General features: G+C 31.8%; 1 protein-coding gene and 1 long non-coding RNA gene across 4 annotated transcripts in view; one reads left to right on the forward strand and one right to left on the reverse strand.

Annotated features, from left to right (window-relative positions):
• LOC127730563 (uncharacterized) overlaps positions 1–16,346 on the forward strand; it is a 345,980-nt gene that overhangs the window by 267,040 nt on the left and 62,594 nt on the right. The gene's annotated exons all lie outside the window — the stretch shown is intronic.
• The window catches only part of LOC127730536 (tubulin monoglutamylase TTLL4-like), a 72,467-nt gene that overhangs the window by 32,484 nt on the left and 23,637 nt on the right, over positions 1–16,346 (reverse strand). The window contains exon 1 of one of the 3 annotated variants that reach the window (XM_052238972.1): positions 6,319–6,958. The exons of the other annotated variants lie outside the window; for them this stretch is intronic. Within the exon in view, the coding sequence (XP_052094932.1) occupies positions 6,319–6,578 (260 nt within the window). The 5' untranslated portion in view covers positions 6,579–6,958. Of the gene's footprint in view, positions 1–6,318; positions 6,959–16,346 lie in introns of those variants that run through there. 3 annotated transcript variants of the gene reach the window in all.

The following is a 16,346-nucleotide window of genomic DNA, read 5'->3' on the forward strand; positions in this document are numbered from 1 at the left end:
TCTGGTATCTGTAAGGTATTTTTATATATATACAGATTTGTTAACCAAACTCAATATATCTCTGGTATCTGTAAGGTATGTTTATATTAACAGATTTGTTAACCAAACTCAATATACCCTCTGGAATCTGTAAGGTATGTTTATATTAAAAGATTTGTTAACCAAACTCAATATACCTCTGGAATCTGTAAGGTATGTTTATATTAAAAGATTTGTTAACCAAACTCAATATACCTCTGGAATCTGTAAGGTATGTTTATATTAAAAGATTTGTTAACCAAACTCAATATACCTTTCGAATCTGTAAGGTATGTTTATATTAACAGATTTGTTAACACAGTCATGACAGTCCTGAATCCATATGGCCTCTACCAGACAGAACAAATAACTTCATACAACTTCATTGTCCTGCCTGTTAATAATTGGGTACAAATTAAAAGAAAAGTTAATTAGCTATGTCTTTATACAACATAATAATTGACTGACTGGTTTATTGATGTATTCTATCTTTGTCTCACTAAAAACACATCAAAGACCAAAAGCAACACAATAATGGAACATTGGAAATTGTTTGATCAATGCAGTGGGAGTTTACATTAACTATCATAACCTGTTGTATTGCCATTAGAAAGACACTGTACATATAAACAACAGTCTGTAAAATTCCCCTCAGAGCAATTCCAAATGAGGAAGTACATAAATGAAACATTTCCATAGGAGACTTACAGCTCACAAGAGGCTTATGGGTACTTACTTTCCAATCAGCATTTTGAATAATTAATGAAACTTTTTAATTGTAAAGGGTTACTAAAATTGTTGCAGAGTTAGTTGCAAATATAACCTGAACTTTGTGATGTATAGTTGGAATGGCTTATAAAGAAGAATAAAAAAATATTTGAGGTTCATAATTTCCTCATTTGAAAATTAGAAACTTCAACATTGACATATTTAATCCAAGGACATGTATATGTTTCCATATTTATGACACCATGTAACCCTATGTTGGCATATAATGAAATAATAATTACCAGTAAACCACAATGAACATTTGTATAAAGTTTCAAGTTGATGTGACCACAACTTCAAAGTACCTTCATAAAAACATTAACCTGAGAATGTATTGGTTTTGCACTATCACATTTTCATGTTCTTTAAACCCATAAAATTTGAAAATGCTGTTTGCACCATAATAAACATGTTTTATAAGTTTCAAGACGATGTGATTACAAATTCATGGTAAACTACTTTAACTAAATACTTTAACCTGAGAATGTACTGGTTTCACATTATCACATTTCCATGTTCAATGAACCATGATATTGAGGTCAAAACCATAATCTGGCAAATAACTCCAAATCATATGAATATCTATACTCAGTTTCAAATTGATTTAACCACAGCTTCAGGGTCTAATAATCTTAACCAAAAACTGTTACCCAAAACAGGACGGAATATTAGACACATTGTGTAGGTAAATCATAACAATAATTGGAAAAGTAACTCACTAGGTGTATGGACCTATAGTTAATTGCATAGATCTGGATTTTTATGCAATACTAACCACGGTACAATTGAACACAAATTATTCATATGGTTGCACCTTGGAGAATGGCATTATATCTATCAATTATGGACTTTTGACAAGGTCAACACATTACATATGAACCTGTTCAGATTAATATATTGACCAAGGACGAAGTCTGAGGTTCAATATAATCTAACAGGTCCACATATAACATATTGACTGAGTGAAAGTCCTTAATTCATATATTTCACTAGAAGATGCCCGCGTAATCGCGGTACAATTGGGCAAGTGTTGAAACAAAGAGTGTCAAGGGTGCCTGTGTTTACACATAAAAAGGGGGGAGGATCACTTCGGCACGTTCAACGCCCATTTCATTTTTGGACAGTTCTGCACCTGAGTAAAAAGTGTGGATGTCATTTAGTTTAGCAAAATGATGCACTTACAATACAATACAGGATCCTTATAGGCCTAACTGTCCTATTTTCTATCCTTTCTTCTTACTTTCACTTGGATTTCGCGGGCAGTACGTTGACTGAGCATGCGCAAAAGGGTATAAGACACCGATTGATGACAGTCCCCGAATTTGGATATTTACTAAAAAATTAGCGTTTTCTGTGGAAAAAAGATTTTTTCAAAAACAAATTTAGAAAGTACAAAACACTACATTTATGCGTCATATCACAAATATTTCCGACTTTGTATGGTTCAGAGGAGTTGCAGCTCAATGAAATCAAACTCTTCCTTTAATAGTATAGATATGTAAAAAGTGTAAGTTTGAAAATGATATTGACTCGATGTTACTGTTTTTTGAAATGATATTGACTCAATGTTACTATTTTTAGTAACAAGGAGTCAATATCATTTTTAAAATTAGTATTTGTATTTGTATACACGTGCATTCTTATTACAGGTATACATGTATGTAGGTCTATTTACAAAGTATTCATTGATTTTATCCCTAGAAGTATAAATGCCTCCTATAATATCACTTTTCTATATTGAGACGCAGCTCAACAAGCTCACATCTGAAATACAGCCAAATCATGTATACTTTAATTTTTCAGTACTTTTAAATTGAAAACAGTAAAGATTTTAAAATGGGTACAGTATCCTTAAATTGAACCTAAATGGTTAACAATTTCTTTTTGCCAAGGGAATTTAGAAAAATGATATTTTGTTGGTTGTTTATATCTAGTGAAACTCTGGTAATTTCAAATCGTGTCAGACTTTTTGATGCTTTTTCATTCAAAAACACATGCAGCAGTTGAAACACCAAATCTGGACAAATAAATGATTATGTTTTGTAGTTTATACATAGCTATGCTGGTTCCTGGCTGACTACTACACTTTTTCATAGAGTTAAATACAAGCGGATTCTAGTTTACGTTATGCAAAGATATGAAAAGAAATGAGAGATTTGTAATGAAAAATTTAATTTTGATAATTATCAGTTAATATTGGATTTTTACATCAAAATTGCTTATTAATATTGATTAAGTACATTATTCGTTTTAAAAAGAAATAAGGGCAACCTCTTCAATTTCAATAACCAACATGGCCAAATGTAAACTAACATCTTGAAATAGAGTTTTTCGTTTGTTTCTTGCTTATATTACATTACAATCTGCACCCCTGCATGGAAATTTTTATTTTGGAGTAAAATACTCTGGACAATTCAAGACCAAATTCGGTGCATTGTTTCCTCATGCAAACTACAGGAGATATTTTGTTTCAATTCATAGTGGAATACCATTATGTATTGTTAATTTTTCAAAATTGTTACAATTCATAGTGGGATACAATCTCAATATCAACTTAAAATACATTTATATATTTTTAGAAACAGTGACCTGGACCTTTGACCCCAAAACCAATAGGCTACTTCCCCATCCTTATCAATTTAATCTGTATGTTTAAGTTTAATTCCAATAAAGCAAGGGATCTCAGATACAATCCATTTTTGCCATAGGTTTTCTGTTAAAGGAAAGATGACATTGACTTTTACCTATTCAGTATTAAACTCCAAAATCATAAGGCTCCTTAAACTTCCCTTTATCTTTTATCTGTATAAGTCTATTTAAAATCAAGAACCATTGGTTTTGGACACATAGGCGGACTAAAAACTACTATATGCTCCCAAATTTTTTAGGGGAGCATAAAAAGTGCTTTTGTGCTTCATGAAAAATACATTATCACTTCTATTCCTAGAATCATTTTTCTCATAAATAAGAATGACAAAATCAGAATTTATTTAATTGACTTTTTACTAATATTTAATATATCTCTAACAAAACAATTGTGCTTAAGAAAATAATGTAATGTCAAAATAATGCGATGTCCTTTCAAAAACCTAATATGATATCTGAACTGATGTAAGACTGGATGCACACAAAACATATCAATGAATCTTAGGAAATACTCTGGAAATTGATACAAATCAAAGAAACAGAACTTTCATGAATGAATCCAAGTTCCCTATCATCAAATAAAGCACTTCTATTTAACTACTACAAATCACATTTCTATACATATCTTTGAAGAAACAATTTTTATAATTCTTTTTTCAAATAACTATTGCTAATGATCTGAATTAAAAAAGACATTTTGCACTATTGATTCTAAAAATAAATTGACACTTTTCAAGATGTTAATCACTGCTAAGATATTGAAACCTAATATTTCACTTATATCTTAATCTAAAAATAAATAAGCATAATTCAATGTTCTTACCTTACACAAGATTTAAAGAACAGAAGAAATCCTTTGCAACTCATCTTTACTTAAGGTATCTCATGACAGAACTAAGCAACATGTGCCTACCATTGATGTATTTTTATGGATCCTGAAAGCAGCTGTCTTCTTTAAGATTTAATGACAATCTTAATATAAAAACCAATGCCAACCCTAGATATACTAGCCAACCTCTTGGGAAGCAAATAATTGTAAACTCTTACACAATGCATCTACTGCTAATTCAATAGACACAAATCAATTATGGTCAGGTTCAGAGGTTAGTTACTGATTCAATACTTGCACAATTTGCATGTAAATTTTTGAAGTTAAGGATCTATTGGTCTTTTAAGCACTAGGTTCTCTTAATGACCATAGCTGAAATGGGGGTCACATAGAATCAATAAAAAGCTAACGCAAACCATAATTCTCTCATAAAATAATTAAGTGACATCATGATACGATTGATCTACAAATATAGCAATTCGGAGTTTTCACAAACTATTATGTAAATGTCTACATATGGTGGTAAAATGATTGCTATTTAATTAATTTTGTCAGAGGGTACCGATCAATTCTTCATTATTTCTTCATTATCCATATATATTTCTGAGAGGTTTATAAGTCAGTTTATCACTGCATGAACTTTTTCATTACTGTCGGTTTTTTGGATGTGGTTTATAAATTTATTCAGTCAGTGGTTATTTGATTAATTGTTTTCTGACAAGATGGTTTAGACAATACCATGCCTTCTGTATACTGACCAGAAAATTGTGATTGAAGCTGGTTAGTAAACTCATATAGTCAAAATATATTAAGTAAAAGAATTCTTCCTCAACCAAGATATGTCCCATTAGTCAAACTAAACAAATTTTAAACAAAGTACCATGTTGAATACTAACTGTACAGCTTTGAATAACAAAAAATGTTTAGGAACTGGTTTAATGTAAAAAAAATAAATAAAATGTTTGCCTCTACCACAGACAGCAAAACATTGGTTCTAGCTTACAGCTCAACAGTTGAGGCAATGTCAGAAACTGGACAACAACGAATTAAACTGGGTAAGTATGAAAAAATGTAGTTTCAACTGCCTTATGCATAGCCTGTTATATTTAAAATAGCTGAATGAAAATAAGTTTCATCTTCAGTACTCAATATTACAAACATAAACAAAAGTTTTAAATGAAAACAAAAAGATTTGAAAGTACAATTAATGTTAAATGCAAAGAAAGCCATAAATCATATAATTCACTTAAGACTAGGACAAGAACAAAAGAGTTTTTTTTTTCTTTTGTAATTGATGTTTTTTATATTTTATCTATATCAGAACAGCTCTGTACATGTACCAACAAAATTTTAGAAAACAATTTAATATTTCTGTTTATATTCCTTAAACCAAACAGAAGTCCAAATCTTATATACAAGATGAAGAAGGTTTTTTCCATGTACTCTTGTTACTACCCTCAAATACAGCAACAATTTTTTTTAGTCTTAGTGGTCCTTATTTATGACCAACAGGCCAAATAAAGTTTTAAGAACTCTGAGTTCCACAACAAGAATGAATAAGTAAGAAATACTGAATATGCTTAAGGCAAAAAATTATATGCCTGTTTCCTGCCTCTGGTCATTAAAAAATGGACGGTCGGTCTGGATTCAGGTTTTTTTTTTTTCATGTAACATCAAAATCCTGAAAATTACATTTTTTTTCCAAGTTGAGTCCAGAATTGATCGTACACATCCCGTAATTCCTACATGCAAGATGGTTCTGTTAATTTGTAATCACCAAAGTTCTGACAACTTTCTCACCTGACTAATATGGTCAATCTCGTTACAAATTTGGCCAAATAATCCAGCAAAAATTGGACAAACAACACAATATTTCTTGAAATTTTTTTTTGAGAAAGGGGATAAAATCTTTAAGGGTCAGTGATCAAACTTGGGGTTGGTCAGGAGGCAGGAAACAGACATATTTTTTTTTTGGCCTTATGAGCATCTTACAGGAGACAGAGTTAGAAAACAATTACTTTTTAAGAAGCATATTCAAGAGTAACTGTGTTACTTACAATTGAGAAGAGGTAGAATTAATAGCTTGAACAAATTCTGATTGGTCATCATCGTCCAATGATTCTATCTGTAGACAATCTCCATGGGCCTCACATATATCAAACACTGTTGTGATACTACATGTATAATGCATATTTTCGGACTTAGTTTTAGCTGAAACAACATTGCCTTCTGGGATAACAGGAAGTTTTAGACGATTCTTGGATTTCACAAACAGTGGTACAACTGCATGAGGATGAGAGGAAAGTTTTGCTCCCATTTTTGGTCCAATACATTTTTATTTACACAAAGTAATTCCTTGGTTCAAATGAATAAATATACCCACTAATAACAAATCCCAATACTGTCTTCTTTCAACATTGGTTGTTCAAAGTAATCATACAATAGTAATATCTTTGATTATGCTCAAAATATGAAATACAGTTGTTAATCACATTAATTCCTAAATAAAACTCATTAATCCGTCCCAATTTTAGAATTTACTCTTAAATTTAGTCTTTCATACATGCACATCTGAAATATTAAATCCAATCAACTCTACAAAACCCTGAGAAGTGAATAACATCTATCAAACTTAATTAAAATTCATCTTTTCCTTTTTTATTTGGATTTAAATTAATAAGTGTAAAGTTAAGTATAAACCATAGGAAGGTCTTTAAAAAGTAACAACAACTTAGCAACAATCCGACCTATGTTCTGTTTCAATGCATGTCTAATCTGATTTTAACACTACAACAGGCATAAAGAAATGGCTGATTAAATTAATTCTTATATCATAATAATTAAATTTGTTTTTATTAATTATTATTTTCATATGTTAGAATAAAATTAGAAGAGATTAAATCAGATTTTTTATTTTTCATATTATACATATAGGGGAAATTCGCCTAATTGCGGACAGTTTCTGTATTGCCCGGAACCGAGCGATCCATTACGATAAATGCGGACAGGTAGATGGTACAACTGCATCTATAGTCAAGAGGGGTTGCAAATGGATGATTTCCCGCTATTTCAAGCTCGTTTAATTTCATTGGTTGGTATATAATTCCGAAGAAACGCTAACATGTGAAGTAGTGTTGATGCGGACAGTAGGTGTATAAATGCGGACAGCATGTCTTTCAAATGCGGACATCTGTTATAATCACTGATATAGGACTGATTTTTCATGTTAATGTGAATTTTAACTTACATTAATTGTTACTTACTGTACCACATGTCACATCTCAGCGATTGCAGTTAAAGTAAAATGATAAAGATCTTATTCAAGTTATTGATATCATTATTTTTGTATTTTTTGTATTGCTCTAACGCACTTTAATACGAGAATACGTATAAAAAATGGTTTCAAGAACAAAAAATGTAATAAAATGTCAACATATACAGAAGTACACACACGTTCCGTCAACATTATGTGCAGTGGTGGATCCAGGGGGGGGTCCCGGTGGATTGCAAACCCCCTTTTTTGAATGGGGACATATGATTTATGGTTGGAAGCCCCCCCCTTTAAAATGGCTGGATCCGTCCCTGCGGTATTGCCTTAAGGTTAGATGTCAATTGAGAATCCTCTAATGGGCGATGCCTAATCACTATAATATAACTTATCAATGTATATTATAGAACAGTTCGACGGATGTCACATGTGGAGCAGGATATTTTTAATCTTTCAGGATCAATCGAGATCACCCCCATTTTTTTGTGAGTTTCTTGGGTTTTTTTATGCTGTTCTGAAGACAGTTGCTTGTCCTTGGTTGTTTTTCGTTTTTTGTAATGGCATTGTTAGTTTGTTTTCGACTTATTAGTTTGACCATCCCTTTGGTATATTCCGTGTCTCTTTCGAATTATAATGTTGGTTTTTACAAAGCACTATCATGTAAAAAGAGTATACTAACAGGAATAGTTTTTAATTGAAATTTAAGAGCGCAAGTTGTCTTTGTTTGTAGTCAGTTAGTCTGGACAAGTATGGAATTTTTTTTATCGTATCCATTTGGGTTTTAAAATTTATCCCGCTATATTAGTGAACTAACTGTCGGTATTTCTGCATGAACTAAAAGTTATCATGATATATATCAATGAGAAAGGGACCCGAAAACATAAAACATGAATAAAAATGTAATGTCATAGTTGAAAATAAGCTCCTCCAAGGGTGACTTATTTCGGTATATTCAGGCTAAATATCTTGTCCAATCAAACACATGTAAGCCGTTAATTTGAAATCATCAAAATCCTACTGGTACAAGTATTGTTACCTTGATTATTCTCGATCTTCACATGGATGATCTTATTCACCACTGTACATTTAAAGGAACCAGCAAAATTAAATCTACACCCATGAAAGCAGTAATTTAACAACAAAAACAAGACGATCATAAACAGCCAGCCAACAAATCTATCTAATAAAACCTATGTTTCGCTATTTTGAAGAAAATAAAACAACATTGCATTTGAATAACAGTATTCATTTTCAGAATATTGTATAGGATGAAAATTCATTTATTCACTTTTTTGTCCAATGTTTGTTGATCAGGTAAGTTGCATATTAATTGTTCAACTTGACTTTCTTGCATTTAGTAATTTTACACTGATTGCTCTTTTTTAATCCTTGTTCAACTTTCTTCAGTTCTCGTTCAGCTTTTTTAAGTTTGTTTTCAACTTTTTTGTTTTCTCTTTCTTCTTTCTTTTTGGCAAGCAAAAGTTTTTCTTGTACAACCTCCTCACTTGTTAGCAAACGATGCGATTGGTGTGACCCAGTCTTTGTCTTTTTGGCATCAGTGGGTGTTTTGTTCTCTCTTACATTGTTCGCACTGAACGGTAGAAACAAAGATGTTACCTCTGCATTCCACATATCTGATAATGCGGCAACCCCATCCTCATTTGCAGTAGCAACTACCTCAATTTTGTTCTGTAAGATTAGCTCTAACAAATGTTGCGGGTCGTCTATTTCCGGTTGCTGTAGATTGTCAGTAATATCTGGAACATCAACAATTAGTGGTAATATTTGGGATTGATTGATATTTAAAACCGGTGCATCACCAGATGGAGCCATTGTCTCAATAGCGGCAATTTCAGTTGAGGACCCCGCGGCAGAGGAGCTCGGCAATGCAGCTTCAGTTGGTTTCATGACCGACTTATTTTGTTCAATATATTGTGAAGGTTCACTTGGCAGGTAAGCACACTCGGGAATTGCAAGTGGGTTGAAGGGGTAAATTCCGCAAGCTCGGAATCCGCTTTTGATATTTTCAGTTGTTAGTGCTGAATTCCATGCTGTTTTGAACAAAGTTGGAAAAGTCCACTTATCCACTTTGTGCAGTATGTTCTCCTGTAGAAATTCGGAGCACGCTCTGTCATATTGCTTGTTGAAAGGACCAAACACAGTTCTGTCTAGTGGTTGCAAGTAATGCGTAGTGTGCGGTGGTAGCGACAATACAACAACATCTTCTTTGATTCCCTCTTGTATTAGCGCTAAAGATTCGTGTGATGAGTGCCCATCTAGAATGAGAATCTGTGGCCGATCGTTACCACACTGTTTCAAAAAAATGTCTTTAAACCACCGTTCTCCGATTCTATCATCCATCCACCCACTTTCCTGGTAGTCCCACATGGTCATTGGTGGAGCCTCTTGTGTATTGAAACCAAATATCGATCTTTCTGTTTTACCTTTTACAACTAACAAAGGACTCATCTTATCTCCCATAGCATTGACGCAAGCAACTATCGTCACATGTGTGCTGATAGCGCTTGTGCGACCTGGTACATTTCTTGCCCCCTTTTCAGCCACTACTTTGACAGGATCGTGTTCAAAAGATTTTCCCGACTCGTCCATATTCCATATCAATTTTGGTTTCTCTAACAGATTTTTCTGTGTTAGAATTAATCCTAAGTCTTGGAAATAGGCCTCGACTTTTTGCCGGTTCATCATTCGGCACCGTAAGGCACCTGTTTTTTCTGGTTTCCTAATTGTTAAATCCGGGTGTCTTTCTTTAAGGCTTTGCCACCATTCTTTACCAGGCGTTGAGTTTTTGAATGGTGTTTTTAATTTTAATTTCTTTACTAGTGCTCCAGTTCTGGTAAGAAGTTGTTTGCGTGAAAGTCCAACTCCCAACTGGGAAGCTCTCTTAACTGACTGGACGATGGACTTCTCTAACTCTAGAGGCAGTGCTGGTTTCCGTCCCCTGCCGACTTCCAAATCCCTCTTCCCAGTTACACGATCTCCGATTGTAGATTTAGGTACATCAAAATGCTGTGCCGCTTTTCTCACAGACATTTCCCCCGATTTCACACTCCTTACAGCATTTTCTAAAGCTGTTTGATTATATCTTAATTCTTTCGACTTAGATTTGTTCACCCTTAACATTCTGAAAAAAGAACGAAAACAAAAGATAATAGATAGCCACGTATTTATTTTCTTACATATAACTCAAGTAAAGCATGTAGTAAGTATAATACTAAAATAAATCTTTCAAAAGAGTCTCTGCACAACTTTGTAAATCGTCTGCTTCTGCTTGTGAAATAAAACATGTGCCTCTTCTTACCAGTGTTCTTGCCACAAAAACAATGCTTCCGATATCATTTGTTTTATCTTCTTCGATGATATCAACTAAAAGCTTTGCAATGTATTTATTTCTCGATAAATCGAACAGTTTTGAGCATAAAACGAATGTCTGGTCAGTGTCAAACAAACATTCATTTTTGACACATTCATTCAATTTGTTACGGGCTAACACAGTTGACAAGATGGATTTTATCCCTATTTCTCGTTTGAACAATTCTAAGCATGTAGACATTCTGGAAAGAAAAAAATCAATGATGTACATTTTGAAAAAATGTATTTCATTCTTATTTCAACCGCCTCGGCCAGAATTATGTGTATGGATAGCGTGACATCATCACCATCATTTTTATTTGTACGGATTTGTATTACTTTATTTGATAACCTGTTCCGTATTTGACTTGAAAATTTTATTTTATTTGTACAGTGAAAATATCAACAGTGCAAGGTTTGTATTTATGTTCACCATATATATATATTTTTAAATGAGTATAGAGTGTGATGATAGTTGACACCTATACACGATCATTTCTGAACAAAACCACTTTCATTTAAACGAAGTGTAATTACTTTTCTTGTGTCCGCATTTCAACTACCAATAAAAAAATGGGTGGTGCAAATGCGGACATCTAATGTATGACGTTTTTACAGAAAATATGTAAAGAAAAGATATAAATCATTAATTGTTTTAAATCTAAGTATACTTAAGTACATCATTATTCATTTTATTTTAAATAGATAACCATACTTACGTGGAAAAGTGTTAAAACTCTGTAGACTGTCAACTATGTAGATTTCAAAAATTCCCGGGTTTGTAACTTTTAAACTTAGACTTCCGGGTATCTGTCAGTTTTAATCACATGATACGCTATTAAATGTATTCATTTTGATATTTAAAACAGAATAAGTAAACAACCATATAATTGAAAAAGAAAATACATTCACTACAATTTTATTTATTTCATTATGAATTCATAAACTCGATTATAAGAAGGAGACTTCCTATTCCGTCCGCAATTAGGCACCGTCCGTATTTAGACGAATTTCCCCTATTTATTTTAGAATTATAAGACTTTATTGATAGGCTAAATTATATTTTATATGGAAAAACATTCAAAAGTTGTATTTTAAATATACAGTCCTTACTGAAAAAAAATAATTAAAAAGGAATTATTAAATGATATGAGCAAATCAGCCGTAATTAGGCTAATACGAATAAATCAGCATGCCCAATTTTGATGACATTGCCCTGTTGGTATAAATCATGAGTTTATATTGCTTTTTGGACCGGTCCAATATGGGAAAAACTGTATTGGCCCATGGGCTAATACGGGACGTTCACTTCCGGTTTCATTCTTTTTATGGGTGCAATCAACAGTTTTTTTCTATGACGTCATATTTTAAGGGACCATGTCTAAGTGACCCTTAGTGGTGGAATGGTTAATAAAGATACTTGTATAAAACTAGATATCACTGGAATCAGAATTGTCTCTAGTTTATATTGAAATAAAAATATAGTGTACTTTTAGTAAAGTAAAAAAGTTCTATCCAGAGAAAATGGGGAAAAAGTTGCCTAATCTGAACATAAAAAACCTGAAATCAGCTCATGTGCATACCCATGTAAACATGATACAGGCACATTTCCCATAATCAAAACTGTATGAAATTCATAGGTTTTTACCTGGCCTTTAATAAAAATCATGTTTCAGGGTACGGTTTCCTGCTTCAAAAAGAGCTACAGTGGCTGCAAATAAGTTTTCAATTTTCACTGCCAAAACAACAGGATGTTTACAGTGTTGTCTCCCCTCAAAACATGTATATTTAATCTAATTTTTAAAATTATTTTAATCATTTAACCTGTTTAAATTGAAAGCTAATTAACTAATTTATACAATCAAATACAAAAAACATGATACTTTTTCACCAATTATATGAATAAAAAGGGATTTCCCTCCATGGTTATTTTTAGTCGGGGAATAACCCCTAGTTTTTTATACGAAACTGTTTATAGCACCCTTAAGCAAAACTTTGTTTGCGATATATAAAAAATTCTCTATTTTGCTGAATCTGTACATTATATCGATTAAAATGATGTCTTACTTTAAGGATTGTGACCATCGATAGTGAAACTACAGCTCATTTTTTATGTCGCATAGTATTGGCATATTGGCCAGTGGCAAATAGTTAAACTGGCATATTCCAAACATTTCCTGTATCACATTTTCATCAGTTATACAAAGAAAAAAAATCATAAAATTGGGTTTCTTTTGAATAAATAGAATAAAAACTATGAAATAAACATAAATAAAGTTACTTTAAAAAGATTTGGTCCCTAGTATTATATGAACTAAGGTGTAGCTGAGTTGAGAAAAATATTGAAATAGTGTATTTCTTAGGCATGGCACTTGTAGCTATTTGACTATAAAAAGTACCAAATGTATAATATAATGAATAAAAATGTATGTTACACTGATCAGTAGTAATAGTCAAAGTAGAAAAAATCTACACTGTTCATGTGCAACTTTTGGTTCCAAATATATGAAAGAATGAATAAAAATATTATGACGTCGCAAAAAGATGAAAAAACTTCAAAATTTGCACACAGTCTGGTTTTCTTATATCTGGTTGCTATGTACAAATCTGTAATATTTGCATTAAATATACCAAACTGATGCTTTTAAATTAATGTATGCATGCCATATGATATTTTTCAGAATTGTTTTACTCCATTCACTAACACATCTCTATGCTAAAACCTCACTATATTATATGTTTGACCCTTTAAGGGTGCAATCAACAGTTTTTTTCTATGACGTCATATTTTAAGGGACCATGTCTAAGTGACCCTTAGTGGTGGAATGGTTAATAAAGATACTTGTATAAAACTAGATATCACTGGAATCAGAATTGTCTCTAGTTTATATTGATTTAAAAATATAGTGTACTTTTAGTAAAGTAAAAAAGTTCTATCCAGAGAAAATGGGGAAAAAGTTGCCTAATCTGAACATAAAAAACCTGAAATCAGCTCATGTGCATACCCATGTAAACATGATACAGGCACATTTCCCATAATCAAAACTGTATGAAATTCATAGGTTTTTACCTGGCCTTTAATAAAAATCATGTTTCAGGGTACGGTTTCCTGCTTCAAAAAGAGCTACAGTGGCTGCAAATAAGTTTTCAATTTTCACTGCCAAAACAACAGGATGTTTACAGTGTTGTCTCCCCTCAAAACATGTATATTTAATCTAATTTTTAAAATTATTTTAATCATTTAACCTGTTTAAATTGAAAGCTAATTAACTAATTTATACAATCAAATACAAAAAACATGATACTTTTTCACCAATTATATGAATAAAAAGGGATTTCCCTCCATGGTTATTTTTAGTCGGGGAATAACCCCTAGTTTTTTATACGAAACTGTTTATAGCATCCTTAAGCAAAACTTTGTTTGCGATATATAAAAAATTCTCTATTTTGCTGAATCTGTACATTATATCGATTAAAATGATGTCTTACTTTAAGGATTGTGACCATCGATAGTGAAACTACAGCTCATTTTTTATGTCGCATAGTATTGGCATATTGGCCAGTGGCAAATAGTTAAACTGGCATATTCCAAACATTTCCTGTATCACATTTTCATCAGTTATACAAAGAAAAAAAATCATAAAATTGGGTTTCTTTTGAATAAATAGAATAAAAACTATGAAATAAACATAAATAAAGTTACTTTAAAAAGATTTGGTCCCTAGTATTATATGAACTAAGGTGTAGCTGAGTTGAGAAAAATATTGAAATAGTGTATTTCTTAGGCATGGCACTTGTAGCTACTTAGTGTAGACTATAAAAAGTACCAAATGTATAATATAATGAATAAAAATGTATGTTACACTGATCAGTAGTAATAGTCAAAGTAGAAAAAATCTACACTGTTCATGTGCAACTTTTGGTTCCAAATATATGAAAGAATGAATAAAAATATTATGACGTCGCAAAAAGATGAAAAAACTTCAAAATTTGCACACAGTCTGGTTTTCTTATATCTAATCTGATTTTAACACTACAACAGGCATAAAGAAATGGCTGATTAAATTAATTCTTATATCCTATCACATGGATCAAATTCTATTGAAGATGAGACCCATTTCACAGTAAGTTGTCCTTTATATAACGAACAGAGAAAATTATTATGGGATAAAGTAAACAGTTTTTGTCATAATTTTAAAGAATTACCCAAGGATAAAAAATATTTCTGGCTGTTCACAAATGAGCATTTACCAACTCTTATGTGCCTAGGCAATTATATAATTAAGTGTTTAGAAATAAGATCCAGGTGGATACAAAATATATAAAATTATTATGCAATTATTGTTAATGTTATGTAAGACACATGATGTGTTAGGCTCTGATCCTGTCCAATATATGATAGTATTATATTAGGATATAGTTTTTCTTTTTTCCAATCATATTGTGCTTAATATTGTTGTAATATGATGCCCTTTATGGGTTCTTGATTAGATTAATAAAATTCTTATCTTATCTTATCTTATCTTATATCATGCCTTACCTAACTTTGAACGCATCGTTATGCATACATTTTTATCATATTTTGTAACTTTGAATAACATAAAAAAAAGTTTAAATAATGTTCTGTGTTTTATAGTAATGATTTGAAACGGCCTTTTCCAGGAAAACTTTCGATTATTATCACTGTTTCATTTCTGTTGATCATCAGAACGCAGACGATTCAAGATTAAGAAATGTTAAACTGTCTGAATTATCATTCCTACCTACTTTATATTTGCTAGATAACACAAATTGAAATAGCATAGATTAAGATCAGAAATTTCATCAATATTGACAAAAATGCATTGTGACTGCGAAAAGACAAGTTAAAATATGAATTCCTATATCTTCATTACAGTAAGTTTCTTAGTTTAATCGAAGAATTGAAATCATTTAATAAAAGTGTTATGCAATGTAACTATACCTAATAAAAAAAAAAATTTACAGAACTTGAAAAACATGATGGGTGCAGTGCTGAAAACATTTGTTCCAATTTGCCAGTACTGTTTCAGAGAAGAGTTTTTTAAAAGTTAAAATGTTAGACGACAAGTGCTAGCAATAGTTCATACTAGCCCTTTGGGCCAGATGAGATGAAAAATTTGTAGAGAAACCCAGAATGATTGACAGAAACATAGCTACTATGATAAGGCAAACAAAAATACCGGTGTTTCTTCTTACCCTACCTACCCTTATTTCTAGTGCCTACCCTTAAGAGTTTTTTGTAAACTAGCGTTATCAAAGTCAAACTGTTTCCCCTGTTTAAACCAATCAAAAACTTTTTGAAGAATAAATTGATTTGCCTACCTATCTACCTTATTTTTTTTTCAGCCTGTTAGTAGAAACACAGGTATTATTTTATATGACCTTACACTGTATGCATGGTGCAGTGCATTCATAGAAGGAAGACCA

The sequence above is a fragment of the Mytilus californianus genome, unplaced genomic scaffold, assembly GCF_021869535.1.
Source record: "Mytilus californianus isolate M0D057914Y unplaced genomic scaffold, xbMytCali1.0.p SCAF_2, whole genome shotgun sequence".
Classification (NCBI taxonomy): Eukaryota; Metazoa; Mollusca; class Bivalvia; order Mytilida; family Mytilidae; genus Mytilus; species Mytilus californianus.